The 19,254-nt window shown below is 34.9% G+C and overlaps 1 protein-coding gene and 1 long non-coding RNA gene across 2 annotated transcripts; both read left to right on the forward strand.

Annotated features, from left to right (window-relative positions):
- The first annotated feature begins 3,396 nt into the window (after positions 1-3,396).
- On the forward strand, positions 3,397-6,959 carry LOC116054646 (aromatase). Its single transcript, XM_031306306.2, has 9 exons — positions 3,397-3,663; positions 3,789-3,939; positions 4,042-4,196; positions 4,629-4,793; positions 4,947-5,061; positions 5,159-5,270; positions 5,547-5,709; positions 5,845-6,086; positions 6,553-6,959. The coding sequence occupies exons 1-9, from the start codon at positions 3,468-3,470 to the stop codon at positions 6,808-6,810; spliced, it is 1,557 nt and encodes a 518-aa protein (XP_031162166.1). The 5' UTR covers positions 3,397-3,467; the 3' UTR covers positions 6,811-6,959.
- A 4,712-nt stretch (positions 6,960-11,671) lies between these two features.
- Positions 11,672-14,475, forward strand: LOC116054657. Its single transcript, XR_004896893.1, has 2 exons — positions 11,672-11,711; positions 14,428-14,475. It is a non-coding gene; the product is annotated as an uncharacterized LOC116054657 (long non-coding RNA).
- The last annotated feature ends 4,779 nt before the right edge of the window (positions 14,476-19,254 follow it).

Genomic DNA, 19,254 nt, shown 5'->3' on the forward strand with positions numbered 1-19,254 from the left:
TTCCATCCACCAACTGCAACAATGACCCATTTCTATCGGTTTGATTTGGGCCAGAAAAGTGATATTACACTGCATAAAATGACAGCAGGAAAAAAGACATTTGAAGCATTCTTCACTGTGAAAGGGAGTTGCTATTGCCTCTTTTGACTTAAGTGTAGGTGTAGCTGGCCCATTTTCTGTAACCATTGAAGTAATTACTTCAATAACAATACACTTTGTTTCAATAAGTCGGCTAATTGGCGTCATTGGTGACATGGAGCAGTGCAGGATTTATGTAGTTGACCTACATGCTCTTGCAGCCATGTTATGCCCCATATAACTTTTACCCTCTCACACACACACACACACACACACACACACACACACACACACACACACACACACACACACACACACACACACACACACACACACACACACACACACACACACACAAAGTAAGGTAGGGAGAGAGAGGGTAGACATGCAACATTACTGTTAGATTTCGGTCCTGAGCTCTGTTGGGGTCTGTAGTGTGTGGGTTCCTGCCTGAGGCTATAGGTCACTGACAGCCAGTTGTTGGACAGCTTGAATTGCTCCAGCAGATGTGTAGATGTGTACGCACACACAGTACAATCTTAAGAGCATTGAGGTCGTTCCTTTGTAGTCTCTCATTCACTGGTCTCTGAGCTCGACCAGTTAAGACTGGGAACAAAAAGCAGAGCTATAGCAACCATTTCTTACATGGATCTCTGATTCCAATATCTCCAATATTTTATATTTGAACACTGTGATGTTTTTAACGCTGCTAAATGATTCAGCTAAAGTGAGGAGCCATTAAAATGAACCATATGGTGTAAATATGTCGGTATGCCCTCAAAATCTTCTCCTCCTCGGGTCTGTTATTGAACTTTTCTGGTTCTGTTTCCTCCTTTCTGCGGTGCAGCTGCTGGGAGAGTGGCCTTATCTCTCTTCTTAGCACCGGGCTGAGAGGTCCATGTCCGTTCGACTGCTGCAGGCCAAGGAGAGCCAGATGACCTCACGGGTCTTCCTACAAACTTTATCCTCCCACCCGCTTCTTTTCTCTGTCCAAGAGTCTTTTTTTTCTTTACACTGTTTACCCATGGAAACTTTATAGCTATGAAGTTTCCCAGGGTAAACATGGCATGCCACAATTGGGAAAAGTCATTGAGAGTAAATGAACAATACATTTGTAAAATGGTACAATTAATAAAATCAAAGAAAGTTTAAAGAATTAATAAAAAATATTTACAAAATGAAACAGAACTTTAATCAGAATCTTTACTTTATATCGAAAAGTGTCTTGTGAGAGAAGTGGTTGGGGAGTTCATGTTTTAGCTGTAATCACATCTCTTTTCCAACCCTGTAGCTCCTTTAAATCTGAATTGTGAGATTAATCCCTCAAGGTTGTTCAGGCAGGTCACATAGCATAAAGCCTATATGTATTGTCTGCTCCACTCACTTTTGCTGCATGTTATGCCTCATAATACATTCTGTTCAGACATCATACATGTTCTGACATTTAACCACTTTCCATTTAGCTTTCTATCAATCGTGTTTGTTCACTTCTGAACAACTCCCTACACATGTGGTGGAGACAAAGATGTGGTTGACCACAACACAAAGCACAGAGACAAGGTTACATTAACTTCTGTTTTGGGGAGAAACAGAGGGGGGGGGGTTGTTGCTGCTTAATCATGCAGAACAATCTAGTTCGAGCCTTCATACAGGGCATCGTTATCAAGGCAGGGCCTCAGCACACAGTCGGCCATTTCAACTATGCACATTCTTGGACTTGAATGTGGGCGGTGAGTGAATTCATAGAGTCCTTTATACAGAATGAGCTGATGGAACAAAGGCAGAGCCAAACACAATTGGATTTGTCACAAATTGCAAAATAAAATAAAATAAAACATCCACCTGCTTAAAAGGAAGTAGAGGTAGGAGATACAGTTCACAGAGCTCATAGATCATAGAAGTCAATATGCAAAAAAGGGCAGACTAACAAAAAGTAATACCTTTAACAGTATTACTTAAGTAAAAATGAGACTTTAAATATACATATAAAATATTTTAAAAATGCATTTCTTTAAATGTCTTTTCTTACACACACACATTCTGTTTTGTTTACACACTTCAGAATAAAGTCTGGGATAACATAGTGCAAGTTGTTGTGTTGACAAATAACACAGATGTGTCCGTCACAAACAAGTTACAAGGGCATGTGTAAGATATGTTAAGAAAGATACAGCAGATGAGTACGTACACAAATAATAAGGTTTGATGAAACCAAAAATAACCAAAACATAATAACAAGTTGTAGTAGTGTAAGCACCGTAGACAAGAGTTCTGAGGTCATAAATCTGAGCCTGAAAAAAGTCTCTAAAATTTCCTATTAGTTTTGATTTTTTAATTCAACTTTTCTCTTCATAAACAGTTCATAAAAAAATTGAATTCAAAATTGAATTTAAAAAAAGCTGATTCCCCCAATTCACTTGATGTTCAATTCTGGTGATGAAACGTATTGCATTAATGTACAGTATATATTCATTTATGTATTTCCTTATTTATTTGGGCCAAAAATAGTTACATTTAATGGTCTTGGGTCTACAAAAGTGTATGTATAATTTTACTATTTTAACTATTAATTAACAAATTCACATAACTTCCTGGTGTCAACGGTAGCTTCAGTGCTGAGTGAGACACAGGAGCTGCTACAGATCTTGTGTTGTAGTCATCTCATAATAGTATGATTTTGTTTTCATTAATTCATCATTGCAGTAAATCTAAAGATCTGGTTTAATGCCTCACAGCTCTGCCTCTCCATCTGCTGGTGGTCTGATGGAGGAATCTAAGAGTAATCACAAATACTGTAATTTGAAGAAATTGTAATGTGAGCTAATTGTTTAAAAAAAACTGTATTTGCATTTTTAACTGCAGCATTTAAATTCAGCTTTCCCTTGTCTTTCTTCCTTTTATAGTAAAAAACAAAGTAAATTAAAGTATGGATGTTTCTTTTAAAAAACAGAATTTTATCATGCAAGATAGATCAAACGTAATTACAATTACAATTACAATAACCAGATTTCACATATTCTCACAGGCCAGGTGCTCTTTATTTATAGGAACTGCAATCAGATTCTTTTGATGTTCAAAGGGAGAGCAAAACTTGCTTTTCATCACCAAAATGTCAAATACAACCCATGAACCCATTGGATTGCTCCACATGTACTCACTCAACTAAAACCTGTACGCTCAAGGGCGCAGGCACAAATCCAACCCCTCAAGGTTCCAAGTGTATTGTTTACCATTTCCCTTCCCTGTTGTGGCTTTTGCATTACCCTGACCTGGCTCGTAACCAGCTCAGCGTCAGACCTCATATAAAGAGAAAGCCAGAGTGTTGAGGCAGCTCTCATCACTCGGACAGTTTGTCGTGTTTGTGCAGGTTGTTTTAAATCTGCCTTCTTATGGATCTGATCTCTGCTTGTGAACGGGCGATGACTCCTGTAGGTTTGGGTGCCAAAGTGGCAGACCTGGTCTCCGTGTCCCCGAACGCCACTGCAGTGGGATCTCCGGGTATCTCCATGGCAACCAGAACCCTTATCCTGCTTGTCTGTCTTCTCTTGTTTGCATGGAGCCACAAAGACAAGAAAACTGTGCCAGGTAGGTTCAATGGTTTGACACTTTGCAATGTCTTTCTTTGTGCTGGTGCTAATTTTGGTACTATTTTAAACTCATAACTGAATTTTGTCTAAGCCGAAACACATTTATTTTTATTTAAACGACAGGTCCTTCTTTCTGTCTGGGTTTGGGGCCACTTCTGTCATATGTGAGATTCATTTGGACCGGTATAGGCACAGCCAGCAACTACTACAACAACAAGTACGGAGACATTGTCAGAGTCTGGATCAATGGAGAGGAGACCCTCATTCTCAGCAGGTTGGTTATCTCTGTTAATGCTGATGAATATAGTTACCATTTATTAATTTAAATTTAAATTTAAATTGATAATCTGAATTTTTTTTCTTTTTTCAACATAAGAGCATCAGCGGTGCACCATGTACTGAAGAATGGACATTATACTTCACGTTTTGGGAGCAAGCAGGGACTCAGCTGCATGGGCATGAATGAAAGAGGCATCATATTTAACAGCAACATACCTCTGTGGAAGAAGATTCGCACCTACTTCACCAAAGGTAGCATTTCAACCTTTAGCTTTGCAGATTAACTGATTGATCCAGTTATTCCGTGATTTCAGATACAAGGAGGCTGTGTGGCATGTCCACACTCATGCAGTCCGGGAAAAGATACAGAAGTATTAGATCAAGGACTACTCGGCTGTTAAACAGCTTCTTTCCCATAGCAATCAGAGAATGTGAACTGCACAAAAAAGACTGTTCCTCTAAAATATTTTATTAAAACTACTTATTTTATTCTATTTCAGCATAATCTTAAATGATTTATTAAGTGCTTTAAATGATAAGCTTGTATATATATTGTTTACTGACTGCATGGTGGATGTGTGAAACATTTGTGCAGCATAAATACAAATAAAGAAATCTTAAATCTTGAAATCTTGCAGTATTTGATTTAACCTCAATCACAAAAACTTTGATTTTCTGTATCAGCGCTGACAGGTCCGGGCTTGCAGCAGACAGTTGAGGTTAGCATCTCCTCCACACTGACTCACCTGGACGACCTGGAGAGTTTGGACCATGTGGATGTTCTCAGTTTGCTGCGCTGCACCGTGGTCGACATCTCGAACAGACTCTTCCTGGGTGTACCTGTCAATGGTAAGTAGGCATGCATTAATCTCTTAATTTATATTATCATGCAAGTTGTAAATCAGATATACCTTTTTGTCTGGAAAGATGGATCAAGCACATGTGGTTTAATTCAGTTAAAATACAGTGTTCTTGATATCTTTGTGTTAACTCTATGTCCAGAAAAAGAGCTGCTGCTGAAGATTCAGAAGTATTTTGACACGTGGCAAACTGTGCTGATCAAACCAGACATTTACTTCAAATTTGACTGGATTCACCAGAGGCACAAGGCAGCGGCGTGAGTCACTCAATCACTTTATCATTCTTATTATCATGCTTCTTCATTGGACTTGATTTGTTTAAAAATTAAGTGTTATATATCTGTCATCTCACAGCCAGGAGTTGCAAGATGCAATAGAAAGCCTTGTAGAACAGAAGAGGAGAGCTATGGAGCAGGCAGATAAGCTGGACAACATCAACTTCACCGCAGAGCTCATATTTGCACAGGTCAGTCTGAGAAATTCAATCTTTGCCACTTCTTTTTGCAAATACTCAGAGTTCTTCAATTTCAAAGAAAACCCAATCCCTTTTTTGCCCTTTTTTCATTCTTCAGGCTTTCAGGTTCCTCCAACACTTATGTCAGAAATCCTCTAATGGTGAAATAAGTAAAGCGGCTTATTCACATTTGTGTGTGTGTATGTGTGTGTGTGTGTGTGTGTGTGTGTGTGTGTGTGTGTGTGTGTGTGTGTGTGTGTGTGTGTGTTTGTGCGCATGTGTTTTCAGAACCATGGTGAACTGTCTGCGGAGAATGTGAGACAGTGTGTGCTGGAGATGGTGATCGCGGCACCAGACACTCTGTCCATCAGCCTGTTCTTCATGCTGCTGCTCCTCAAACAGAATCCAGATGTGGAGCTGCAGCTGCTTCAGGAGATAGACACTGTTGTATGTAAGTAGCTGGTAAATCAAGACTTAAAGACACTGACACTGATGAAATATTGTAGAGATTAAGAGCTGTCTACCAATGCTAGATTTAGTGAGTATTTCAACGTAATTATATCTCATGGCCATTGTCTCGTTGCAGGTGAAAGACAGCTTCAGAACGGGGACTGTCAGAAGTTGCAGGTGCTGGAAAGCTTCATCAACGAATGCTTGCGCTTCCACCCTGTGGTGGACTTCACCATGCGTCGAGCCCTATCTGATGACATCATAGATGGCTACAGGGTACCGAAGGGCACAAATATAATTCTGAACGTCGGCCACATGCACCGGACAGAGTTTTTTCTCAAACCCAATGAATTCAGTCTGGAAAACTTTAAAAAAAATGTAAGTAGATGAATAATGTTTTGCCAAACTGAGGTTCTGGGACTCAGAAAGTATCCGATAAAATAACTTAAAGTGAATAAATAAAGACCCATGTGAACAGACAATTTTCTACCAAAGTTAGAACAATTATGGATATTTCACGAGAAATGTCTGCATTTCTTTTTTCGTCCTTGCTTTTCTCACTTCTTTAAAGTGGGCAAGGCTTGGCTGAAAAATTTGATGTCACAGAATTGAATCAGAATGTGATGACACTTGGTGGTTTATATTGCCACTGTCAGTTAAATCTGATCAAACCACACCCACACAGTCCTGATGAGTTTTGAGTGTTTTTTTATGACTAATATCGAAGGTTGTTTTGTTCTTTCTTGAATATTTATTTATTTAGTAATTAATTTATTTATTTTGACAAATTTGATTCAGGGGCTTTTACTACCTCTCTAATCTGTAACCCTCTGTCTTCCTTCAGGCTCCCCGCCGTTACTTCCAGCCGTTCGGTTCGGGCCCTCGCGCCTGCGTTGGCAAGCACATCGCCATGGTGATGATGAAGTCCATCCTAGTGACGTTGCTTTCCCAGTACTCTGTTTGCCCTCATGAGGGCTTGACCCTGGACTGCCTCCCACAGACCAACAACCTCTCCCAGCAGCCAGTTGAGCATCAGCAGGAGGCCGAACAGCTCAGCATGAGATTCTTACCCAGACAGAGAGGAAGCTGGCAAAAACTCTGAGACTCTGAACTTTAGCTGAACCTATACATTTATACAGAATATATACATATATATGATCTCCATTACTTCATTTATATTATCGCATGACTGTACAAAGCTAAGTTTTATATTTTGGTATGCATTAAAAAATTACTGTTTTTCTACTTGAACTATTATGCATTATGTGAAATGTGAGTTTAGACATGCTAATCCTTAAGTAAACGTAAATTATTGTGCAAACATTTTTTGTTGCTGTCTTCTTTTTTTGTGTTTTCTCATTTTTCCTAAATGTGATTATATATAGCATATAGAGGGTTATACTACAAATACATTTGGAGCATTTTCCAAATAAGAAACAGTATGACTTTGTGTGAAAAACCCTCTCTTCTATTTTTTTTTAAACTCTACCTTCCTCTTTATGAATGCATTAATATTTTAAATGTTGTTTAAATTATGTGCTCTATTCTGTTTTGCACTTCTAGCTATATTGTGTAGGACATATGCTACATAAATTTTGTACTTTATTATTAGAACACAGAATGTTATGAAAAGAATATTCTAAAATTGAGTACATTAACAGTAAACGTCAACCTTAAAAAACATATAGAAGCAGGAATATTGTATGCATATTACTATATAGAGAGAATGAAAAAAATATATCCCTCACTGGTTCTTCTCTTTCTGTATTTGCAAATACTGGTCAGGAGGGGGCACTACAACACACAACACAACAATCTTTCTTCAGTACAGCCTAAATAAAGCAACAAATCTGTTCATTATGTTCAATTGCTCTGCCTCTGGGCAAATGTGGCAATACAGTTCATTTTGCATTGCTTCCACTCTAAACACCATGAATAATGCTGCAGCAGGAAATCTACTTGCAATCATGTTTGCTTAAAGGCCCAGTGTGTAACGTGTTTAATTGTTCATTATCAAAATCTGTGTTGCCCGTTCACAGACTTGTCCTTTTTCATGAATATTTACCACAACCATCAATTCCAAGTATTCCTTTTGGCTTGAAATTTTATTTGCATTTGCATGAATTGGGTTAGACGCTCCATATTCATGCGCCATCTTGAAATACGTTAGCCGGTAATTGACATACAGGACATACTGCTCCGCCTTTCGTGTTTTCGCTGTCACATGATAAACTCACAGGTGCTGCTAATGCTGCTAACGGGTATCGTAGCTTCCCGGCCACGGAAAATTTGAAGAAGGAAACACGGAGGACCACACGTATTCAAAATCAAAATTTCTGGAACAGGAGTCTTCTTCTTCGCCTAGAAAAAGAAAAAGGATATTGAAAAGAGCAAAAGACTAGCTTTTTGAAGCGTGAAGGCTACTGTAGTGTAATACGTACTTTGAACTGCGTGGTGCGAGAGAGTTGATTGCGATATATAAGATCTCAATGCTAGATGGAGAAATTCCTACACATTGGACCTTTAAATGTGTGAAGAGAAACAGAGGGGGGGAGGTACTGAGGAATAGACAAAAAAATAGAAAATGCTTGTGGAAGCTGAAAAAGTAAATGGCTGAAGCTAAACTGGATTGCAGGAATAATTGCGTAAGACGGTGTGTAGTGAGAAGAGTTGAAAAAGTGAGAATGGTTTTCATTAGAATTAATTTCATTGAAAGGTTGAATAATACCAATAATGTATTCGATAAAGTGGAATATTTTAAGTTTTTTTTCGAAAAGTCATAGCGTAGGTATGTCAAAAAAAGTAATAAAAAGTCATATAGTTTATCGAAAAAGTGATAAAAACAAGTCATAGTATAGTATATGTAGTAATAGTATGGCATGACAAAAAAAACATTAAAAACTTTTAGTATAGTATGTTGAAAAAAGTGATAAAAAAGTCATAGCATAGCGTGTCGAAAAAAGTGATAAAAAGTCAGTATAGCATGTCGAAAAAAAGTGATAAAAAGTCAGAGTATAGTATGTCAAAAATAGTCATAGTATAGTATGTCGAAAAACTGATAAAAAGTCAGAGTATACAATGTCAAACATAGTCATAATATAGTATGTCGAAAAAAGTGATAAAAAGTCATAGTATAGTATGTCAAAAAAAAATGGTAAAAAGTCATAGTATGGAATGTTGAAAAAAAGTAGTAGTATAGTATGTCAAAAAGAGAGATATAAAAAGTCATAGTATATTATAGTTTGTCGAATAAAAGTGATAAAAAAAATATTATGGCACGTTGAAAAAAGTGACGAAAAGTAATAGTATAGTATGTCAAAAAAAGTGATAAAAAGTCATGGTATAGTATGTCGAAAAAAGTAATGGTATAGCATGTCGAAAAAAGTCATAGTACAGCATGTCAAAAAAAGTGATAAAAAGTCATAGAATAGTATGTCAAAAAAAAGTCAAAGTATAGCATGTCGAAAAAAGTGATAAAAAGTCATAGTATAGTATGTCGAAAAAAAATCATAGTATAGCTTGTTGAAAAAAAGTGATAAAAAGTCATGGTATAGTATGTCAAAAAAAGTGATAAAAAGTCATAGAATTATTATGTTGAAAAAAATTAATAAAAAGTCATTGTATAGTATGTTGAAAAAAAGTGATAAAAAATCATAGTATAGTATGTCGAAAAAAAGTGATAGTATATGTCGTAAAAAAGTGATAAAAAGTCATAGTATAGTATGTCGAAAAAAGTGATAAAAAGTAATAGTAGAGTATGTCGCAAATAGTCATAGTAGAGTATGTCGAAAAAGTGTTAAAAAGTCATTGTATAGTATATAGAAAAAGTGATGAAAAGTAACAGTATAGTATGTCGAAAGTAGTCATAGTACAGCATGTCGTAAAAAAGTGATAAAAAAACATAGTATAGTATGTCAAAAAAAGTGATATAAAAAGTCATAGTATGGTATGTCGAAAAAAAGTCGTAAAAAAGTCATTGTGTAATATATAGAAAAAAGTCATAGTATAGTACTGTTTAAAAAGTCATAAAAAGTAAATATAGTATTTCAAAAAAAGTGATAAAAAGTCATGGTATAGTTTGTCAAAGAAAGTCTGGATGAATCATATAGCATGTTGAATTCAAAGTGATAAAAAGTCATAGTAAAGTATGTCACAAATAGTCATAGTATAGTATGTCGAATTCAAAGTGATAAAAAGTCATAGTAAAGTATGTCACAAATAGTCATAGTATAGTATGTCGAAAAAGTCATAGTATAGTATGTTTAAAAGGGCATACAAAGTAAATATAGTATTTCAAAAAACTGATAAAAAGTCATAGTATGGCATGTAAAAGAAAAGTGATTAAAAGAGTCATAGTATAGTATGTCGAAAATAGTCATAGTATAGTATGTTGAAAAAAGTGATAAAAGGTCATAGCATAGTATGTCGATAAAAGTGATAAAAAGTCATAGTAAAGTATGTCAAAAAAGAGATAAAAAGTCATAATATAGCATGTCGATAAAAGTGATAAAAAGTCATAGTATAGTATGTCGAAAAAAACTCATAGTATAGTGTGTCAAAAAAAAGTGATAAAAAGTTATGGTATAGTATGTCAAAAAAAGTGATAAAAAGTCATTGTATAGTATGTTGAAAAAAAGTGATAAAAAGTCATAGTATAGTATGTCGAGAAAAGTGATAAAGCGTCATAGTATAGTATGTCGGAAAAAAAGTCATAGTATAGCATGTTGATAAAAGTGATAAAAAGTCATAGAATAGTATGTTGAAAAAATTGATAAAAAGTCATAGTATTGCATGTCGAAAAAAGTGATAAAAATTCATGGTATAGTATGTCAAAAAAAGTGATAAAAAGTCATAGAATAGTATGGTGAAAAAAATTGACAAAAAGTCATTGATAAAAAGTCATAGTATGGCATGTTGAAAAAAGTGATGAAAAGTAACAATATAGTATGTCGAAAGTAGTCATAGTATAGCATGTCGATAAAAGGTGATAAAAAAGTCAGAGCATAGCATGTAAAAGAAAAGTGATTAAAAGAGTCATAGTATAGTATGTCGAAAATAGTCATAGTATAGTATGTTTCAAAAAAGTGATAAAAGGTCATATTAAAGTATGTCAAAAAAGAGATAAAAAGTCATAATATAGCATGTCGATAAAAGTGATAAAAAGTCATAGTATAGTATGTCGGAAAAAAGTCATAGTATAGCATGTCGATAAAAGTGATAAAAAGTCATAGAATAGTATGTTGAAAAAATTGATAAAAAGTCATAGTATTGCATGTCGAAAAAAAGTGATAAAAATTCATGGTATAGTATGTCAAAAAAAGTGATAAAAGGTCATAGAATAGTATGTCGGAAAAAAAGTCATAGAATAGCATGTCGAAGAAAAGTGATAAAAAGTCATGGTATAGTATGTTGAAAAAAGTGATGGTATAGCATGTCGAAAAAAGTCATAGTACAGCATGTCGAAAAAAAGTGATAAAAAGTCATAGTATAGCATGTCGAAAAAAAGTGATAAAAAGTCATAGTACAGCATGTCGAAAAAAGTGATAAAAAGTCATAGTATAGTATGTCGAAAAAAAGTGATAAAAAGTCATAATATAGCATGTCGAAAAAAGTGATAAAAGGTCATAGTATAGTATGTCGTAAGTAGTCATAGTATAGTATGTCGAAAAAAGTGTTAAAAAGTCATTGTATAATATATATGGAAAAAGTCATAGTATATTATGTTTAAAAGGGCATACAAAGTAAATATAGTATTTCAAAAAGGTAATAAAAAAGTCATGGTATAACATGTCGAAAAAAGTCATAGTACAGCATGTCGAAAAAAGTGATAAAAAGTCATAGTATAGCATGTCGAAAAAAACTGATAAAAGGTCATGGTACAGCATGTCGAAAAAAGTGATTAAAAGGTCATTGTATAGTATATTGAAAAAAAAGTGATAAAAAGTCATAGTATAGTATGTCGCAAATAGTCATAGTATAGTATGTCGAAAAAAATGATGAAAAGTCATAGTATAGCATGTCAAAAAAAATTGATAAAAAGTCATAGTATGGCATGTTGAAAAAAGTGATGAAAAGTAACAGTATAGTATGTCGAAAGTAGTCATAGTATAGCATGTCAAAAAAAGTGATAAAAAGTCATAGTATAGCATGTCGAAAAAAAGTGATAAAAAAGTCAGAGCATAGCATGTAAAAAACGTGATTAAAAGAGTCATAGTATAGTATGTCGAAAATAGTCATAGTATAGTATGTTGAAAAACGTGATAAAAGGTCATGGTATAGCATGTCAAAAAAGTGATAGGAAGTCATGGTGTAGTTTGTCAAAGAAAGTCTAAAAGAACATGCAAACTTCAAACAAGACTTCACTGGGAATCAACCCAGAGGTCATTGACTACAGTGCATTCTTACTGGTGCTTGTTTCAGCATTGCAAACCACTGAGCCACCAGGAAACTGAATAGTGGTATTGAAAAAGTAAATTCAAAATGTGACAAAAAGTCATCATATAGCATGTCGAATTCAAAGTGATAAAAAGTCATAGTATAGCATGTCAATAAAAGTGATAAAAAGTCATAGAATAGTATGTCAAAAAAAAGTCATAGTATAGCATGTCGAAAAAAAGTGATTAAAAAGTCATAGTATAGCATGTCGAAAAAAGTGATAAAAAGTCATTGTATAGTATGTCGCAAATAGTCATATTATAGTATGTCGTAAAAGTGATAAAAAAAGTCATAGTATAGTATGTCGAAAAAAATGTTAAAAAGTCATTGTATAGTATATAGAAAAAGTCATAGTATAGTCTGTTTAAAAGGGCATACAAAGTAAATATAGTATTTCAAAAAAAGTGATAAAAAAGTCATGGTATAACATGTCGAAAAAAGTCATAGTATAGCATGTCGAAAAAAGTCATAGTACAGCATGTCAAAAACGAATTGAAAAAAAGTCATAGTATAGTATGCTTAAAAGGGCATACAAAGTAAATATAGTATTTCAAAAAAAGTGATGAAAAGTCATAGTATTGTATGTCGAAAATAGTCATAGTATAGCATGTTGAAAAAAGTAACAGTATAGCATGTCGAAAAAAGTGATAAAATGTCATAGTATGACATGTTGAAAAAAGTGATGAAAAGTAACAGTACAGTATGTCGAAAGTAGTCATAGTATAGCATGTCGATAAAAGTGATAACAAGTCATAGAATAGCATGTCGAAAAAAAGTGATAAAAAGTCATTGTATAGTATATAGAAAAAGTCATAGTATAGTATGTTTAAAAGGGCATACAAAGTAAATATAGTATTTCAAAAAAAGTGATAAAAAAGTCATGGTATAACATGTCGAAAAAAGTCATAGTACAGCATGTCAAAAAAAATTTAAAAAAAGTCATAGTATGGCATGTTAAAAAAAGTGATGAAAAGCCATAGTATTGTATGTCGAAAATAGTCATAGTATAGCATGTTGAAAAAAGTAACAGTATAGCATGTCGAAAAAAGTGATATAATATCATAGTATGGCATGCTGACAAAAGTGATAACAAGTCATAGTATAGCATGTCGAAAAAAAGTGATAAAAAAGTCAGAGCACAGCATGTAAAATAAAGTGATTAAAAGAGTCATAGTATAGTATGTCGAAAATAGTCACAGTGTAGTATGTTGAAAAATGTAATAGTATAGCATGTCGTAAAAAAGTGATAAAAAGTCATAGTATAGTATGTCGAAAAAAATTGATAAAAAGTCATAGTATGGCATGTTGAAAAAAGTGATGAAAAGTAACAGTATAGTATGTCGAAAGTAGTCATAGTATAGCATGTCGAAAAAAAGTGATAAAAAAGTCAGAGCATAGCATGTAAAAGAAAAGTGATTAAAAGAGTCATAGTATAGTATGTCGAAAATAGTCATAGTATAGTATGTTGAAAAAAATGATAAAAGGTCATAGTATAGTATGTCAAAAAAGTGATAAAAAGTCATAGTAAAGTATGTCAAAAAAGTGATAAAAAGTCATAGTACAGTATGTCGCAAATAGTCATAGTATAGGATGTCGAAAAAGTGTTAAAAAGTCATTGTATAGTATATAGAAAAAGTCATAGTATAGCATGTTGAAAAAATTTGATAAAAAGTCATAGTATGGCATGTTGAAAAAAGTGATGAAAAGTAACAGTATAGTATGTCGAAAGTAGTCATAGTATAGCATGTTGAAAAAAGTGATAAAAAGTCATAGTACAGCATGTCGAAAAAAAGTGATAAAAAAGACAGCATAGCATGTAAAAAAAGTGATTAAAAGAGTCATAGTATAGTATGTCGAAAATAGTATAGTATGTTGAAAAAAAGTAATAGTATAGCATGTCGTAAAAAAGTGATAAAAAGTCATAGTATAGTATGTCGCAAATAGTCATAGTATAGTATGTCGAAAAAAATGTGATAAAAAACTCAAAGTATAGCAAGTTGATAAAAGTGATAAAAAATGTATAGTGTGTCAAAGAAAGTCTGGAAGAACATGCAAACTCCTCCCAAGAAGGATAAGCCTCGACTGGGAATTGATCCAGTGGTCAGTGTCTGTAGTGCCTTCTTGTGGTTACTGTTTGCCGCATTGCCAACAACTGATCCAACATGACACTGGATAGTAGTGACAAAAATGTCAATTTACAATGTCAAAAAAAGTCATAAAAGCCATAGTATAGTGTGTCGGAAAAAAGGTTATAGTATAGCATGTCGAAGAAAATGATAAAAAGTCATTGTATAAGATGTCAAAGAAGTTCTGGACGAACGTGCAAACTCCAGCCAAAAAGGTTAAGCCTTGACTGGTAATCGATCCAGCAGTCAGCATCTGCAGTGCTTTCTTGCTGGTAAAGTTCGCAGAATCGCTAACCACCGAGCTACCATGACAGAACAGTAGTGTTAAAAAAGTCCATATACCATGTTGGAAAAAAATGATTAAAAGTCGTAGCAAGGTATGTCGAAAAAAGTCATAGAATATTACGGCGAAAAAAGTCATAGAATAGCATATCGAAAAACTGTGATAAAAGTCAGTGTATTACAGTGATAAAAATGTTGTAGTATACTATGTCGAAAAAATGTGTAGTATAGCATGTCGACAAAAGTGATAAAAAGTCATAGTGGAGTAAGCCGAGTAAAGTGATGAAAAAGTCGTAGTATAGTATGACTAAAAAAGTCATAGTATAGTGAGTCAATGAAATTCTGGTCGAACATGCAAACTCTACCTAAAAAGGGTAAGCCTTGAGAGGTAAGTGTCTGTAATGTCTTCTTGCTGGTGTTGTTTGCAGCATTGCTAACCACTGAGCCACCGAATAGTAGCAAAAAAAATATATAGTAGGTAGAAAAAAGTGATTAAAACGTCATGGTATAGTATGTCGAAAAAAAGTCATAGTATATTATGTCAGAAAAAGTGATAAAAAGTCACAGTATAATATGTAAAAAAAAGTTATAGTCATAGAATAGCATGTCGAAAAAAAGTGATAAAAAGTCATAGTATAGTACGTCAGACAAAAAGTCATAGTATAGCATGTCCAAAAACATGATTAAAAGTCATAGTATAGTCTGTCAAAGAAAGTCTGGAATAACATGCAAACTCCACCCAAAAAGGATAAGCCTCAACTGGGAATCGATCCAGGGGTTAAGGTCTGCATTGCCTTCTGGCTGGTGCTGTTTGCAGCATTGCCAACCACTGATCCTACATGACACTGAATAGTAGTGATAAAAATGTCAATTTATCATGTCGAAAAAAAGTGATTAAAAAGTCATTGTATAGTTTGTCAAAAAAAGTGACAAAAAAGTAATAGTAGAGTATGTCGAAAAAAAGTCATAGTATAGTATAGCGAAAAATGTGATAGAAAAGTCATAGTATAGTAAGTCGAAAATAGTCATTGCAATGTATATTAGAGAAAGTGATAAAAAAGTTATTGTATAGTATGTCAATAAAAGTCATAGTAATGTATGTATGTCGAAAAAAGGGATAAAAAAGTCATGGGATATTATGTCAAAAATAGTCATAATATAGTATCTCGAAAAAAGTGAAAAAAAAGCCATGGTATAGTACGTCAAAAAAAGTCATAGTATAGTTTGTCATAGTATAGTTTGTCAAAAAAAAGTCATAGACAAACACACATTATAAATGCAGAAAACCCTGAAAGAAGCACTAAACAGTGATAACACAAAAACTGTAAAAGAAATCAAAAAGCTGAATCATTTTCTAACAGCTGAATATTTTTGAAATAGTTTAAAGTTTGAATGACATCTGTAGGTGAAAGTATGTGGGAGGAGTAGCATTTAGAAGTGGAAGAAGCCTGAAGAGGATATATAGATTGCTTCGTTGACTTTCAATGTAGAAAGAAAAAAAGCTTAATATTTAAAAAACTATAACTGGTGGCGAAAAGTTGAATACAAGCACAAATGTCCTTAAAGAGCTGAACTTTTTGATATTTGAATGTTTTTTGTAGCTGAAAGTATGCAGAAGTAGTAGGCAACCAAAAATCGTACAGAAGAATCGGATAACAATACTGTGAATGCTGCTGAATCAGAATTCACACAAATATACAAGTAGATAAGGTTTTCAGCTGTTCCTCTAGAGATGTCAACCATTAGCTATCTTACTATCAGTGATGCAAGAGAGTGAAAGTCAATCTCAATTTCACTGACACACAACCACCTGGGAGCTGCGTGTGCTGATTACAGTGAGATGAGGAGAGAAAAACACACACACACAAGTGATTGGTAGGCTAATCAATATCTGCAACAAACCATTTCATCATTTAGGCAACAAGTTTACGTACTGTATGTCATAAGTGGGAATGTGTGTGTGTGTGTGTGTGTGTGCGTGTCACAGGCTGTTCCTGTTCCTTGCAGGTGTCCTGGGATATAGCGAATTAGTCGCTATTTTCATTCACCACAGTCTCCTCCCTGTCCTCCATCAGGATGCAAATCATTTCAAGTATACTGCAATAGCTCTGCACTTTGTTAGATGGAGCTTGTAAATTTACCAGGAAAAAGATCACCTTCACAATAATCGTCATCATCTCAGTAAAGCTTGATGTGTCTAATGAGAGTTAGGAGAGAATAAAGTAATTAAAAATGAATGTAAACACTGGGAAATATCAAGCTGAATATCCACTGAATCAGTTGCTGCTAAGTTTCTCTCATACACCACCTGTTACTCTTCTGTCAGTTTGTTTTCCCACAACCCAGAGATCCTTAAGGCGACACTTTGTTTGTTAGTCTATTTCCGCCTATAAAGTTACATTTAGAGGATGACTAAAGGCTAAACAGCCAGGGACAATGCCAAACAGATGGATCAGAGGTAGTGATTTTAGATTGAAATTAATAAACACACCATGTATTATCTGTAGCAGTTTGCATTTTAGAGTGCCACCTCCATAAACATCTGTCATATTTGTTAGCATTTACTACAGTGTATAGTAGCTTCAGGGTGTAACGATGCCTTAACTATCACTTCCTTGCTGTTGTTTTCACTCACCATCACTATCTAGCTATCTATCTATCCACTTTAACATTATTGATGAACCCTCTGAGCCATGTATCCTGCTAGCAGCTCTGCTCAGCATTGCTCTAAACTAAATGCTAAAGTCATCATGCTAACAATATCACAATAAGACTGCTAACATGCTTATGTTTAGCAGGTATTACCATGTTCACCGTTTTAGTTTAGCGTGTTAGCATGCGAACATTTGCTAATTAGCACTAAACACAAAGTTGAGGCTGATGAGAATGCCATTTTGGACATATGTGGTCTTACCCAACAAATTCAAACCTTTACCTGATGAAAAGGTATTACAATTTATCCTTAGGGGAGCAGTGTATTTAGTAAATGACATGGCAAAACATCCAATAGTTTTTGAGATATTTCACTAAAATCCAAAAATGTATTTACAGTAAATTTATTAAATCGTAATTTTTTTTCTTCTATCAAGATTTAGGCAGTTTCAGCTGTGTAGTGGAGACAATGTGGAGCGCTCCAGTGTACAGAGTACATACTAAGCTAATTCCAAGGCTCCAGGCTCCAAACTGTGGGATGTCAGGCATCTGCTAAATAGATCTGTGGTATCTTTCACTTCACGTCTACTACAGGGGATTGTGGTGTGTGTGTGTGTGTGTGTGTGTGTGTGTGTGTGTGTGTGTGTGTGTGTGTGTGTATGTGTGTGTGTGTGTGTGTGTGTGTGTGTGTGTGTGTGTGTGTGTGTGCGCGCGTGTGTGTGTTCTCGTTTAACTATATTCGTGGGGTCCAAAAACCGGGAATACAGTATACAGCTTTGTGGGGCCAAAATGCTGGACCCCACAAGTTTAAAGTGCTGTTTGAGGGTTAAGACTTGGTTTTAGGATTAGGGTTAAAATTAGGTTATGGTTAGGGTGAGGGTAAGGGTTAAGGTTAGGCATTTAGTTGTAATGGTTAAGGTTAGGGTAAGGGGCTAGGGACTGCATTATGTCAATGACGGGTCCCCACAAAGATAGTGAAACGCACGCACTTAGTTAGTTTGTGTGTGTGTGTGTGTGTGTGTGTGTGTGTGTGTGTGTGTGTGTGCGTGAGTGTGCATGTGTGTGTGTGTGTGTGTGTGTGTGTGTGTGTGTGAGTGTGTGTGCTTTGCCTGCTTTTGGCAGAAAGATCGCCTGTGTGTCTATCATCATGCCAATGTCTTTTAAAAATTGAAAGTTTTCACACTGTGAAACACATTTTTAATATTTTAAGGTAAGACACGTCAAAAATGCATACGCAATATGAATATTGCAAATCTACAACCCAGAACTGCATTTTCCTTGGACCAGCGAGGGGGTATTACTGTATCGTTTTAAGGTATTATAACAGCTTGCCTTGCAGAATCTGATGCACTTCTATGTATTCAGTCTGTTCTTCATCTTGAGGAAGTCCATGGTTCTTCATTTGTGGTTTTTGTTAGTCATATGATGTATATTTCCCTTCTCGTTCCATGTGCTCCATGACAGATTTATAGAGGCAAGATGCCAGACAGCTTTTAAAATAACTCAGACGTAAGAGCCTTGCAGCAAAAAGTTTTGACTCTCCTGCCTTGTGCTGTGATTGACAATCTGATTGATTACACACACACACACACACACACACACACACACACACACACACACATTATGTTGTGCTAAAAATCTTAAATGCCAGTGGCCATATTGTCTCTCTGTTTCAGTCCCCTGCTGGATTATTGCTTCATTAAAGAGAGCGTTGTTTGCCATGGAAACATCTACCAGAAAGTTTAAACTGGTCATGTACTCATCTCTCGACATTGTTGGTACATTGTCAATGCAAATTGTAGCCTCCTACAGGTAGCAATGACACTGTTCTCCATGATGCTTGTTTTCATGTTTCTCAGAATGTGTACTCATATGAACTGTATATTTCAGTGCTTTTACTAATCATAATAATTAAATCATAATACAGTTTTTTAAATGACAGTGGTCACAACTGAAGCCACATGTGCAAAACTCTAACTACAGTCTGCATTACCAACAGTCACCTGAACTAAACAGTTCACATCACCTGCAAAACTCATTCCAAGCAACAC

This window comes from Sander lucioperca, chromosome 3 (assembly GCF_008315115.2).
Source record: "Sander lucioperca isolate FBNREF2018 chromosome 3, SLUC_FBN_1.2, whole genome shotgun sequence".
Taxonomy (NCBI): domain Eukaryota; kingdom Metazoa; phylum Chordata; class Actinopteri; order Perciformes; family Percidae; genus Sander; species Sander lucioperca.

Coding starts and splice junctions, on each gene's coding strand:
- LOC116054646 (XM_031306306.2), top strand. CDS start 3,468: ATGGATCTGATCTCTGCTTGTGAACGGGCGATGACTCCTGTAGGTTTG. Junction 3,940..4,041: donor GAGACCCTCATTCTCAGCAG/GTTGGTTATCTC, acceptor TTTCAACATAAG/AGCATCAGCGGTGCACCATG. Junction 5,271..5,546: donor CAGAGCTCATATTTGCACAG/GTCAGTCTGAGA, acceptor ATGTGTTTTCAG/AACCATGGTGAACTGTCTGC.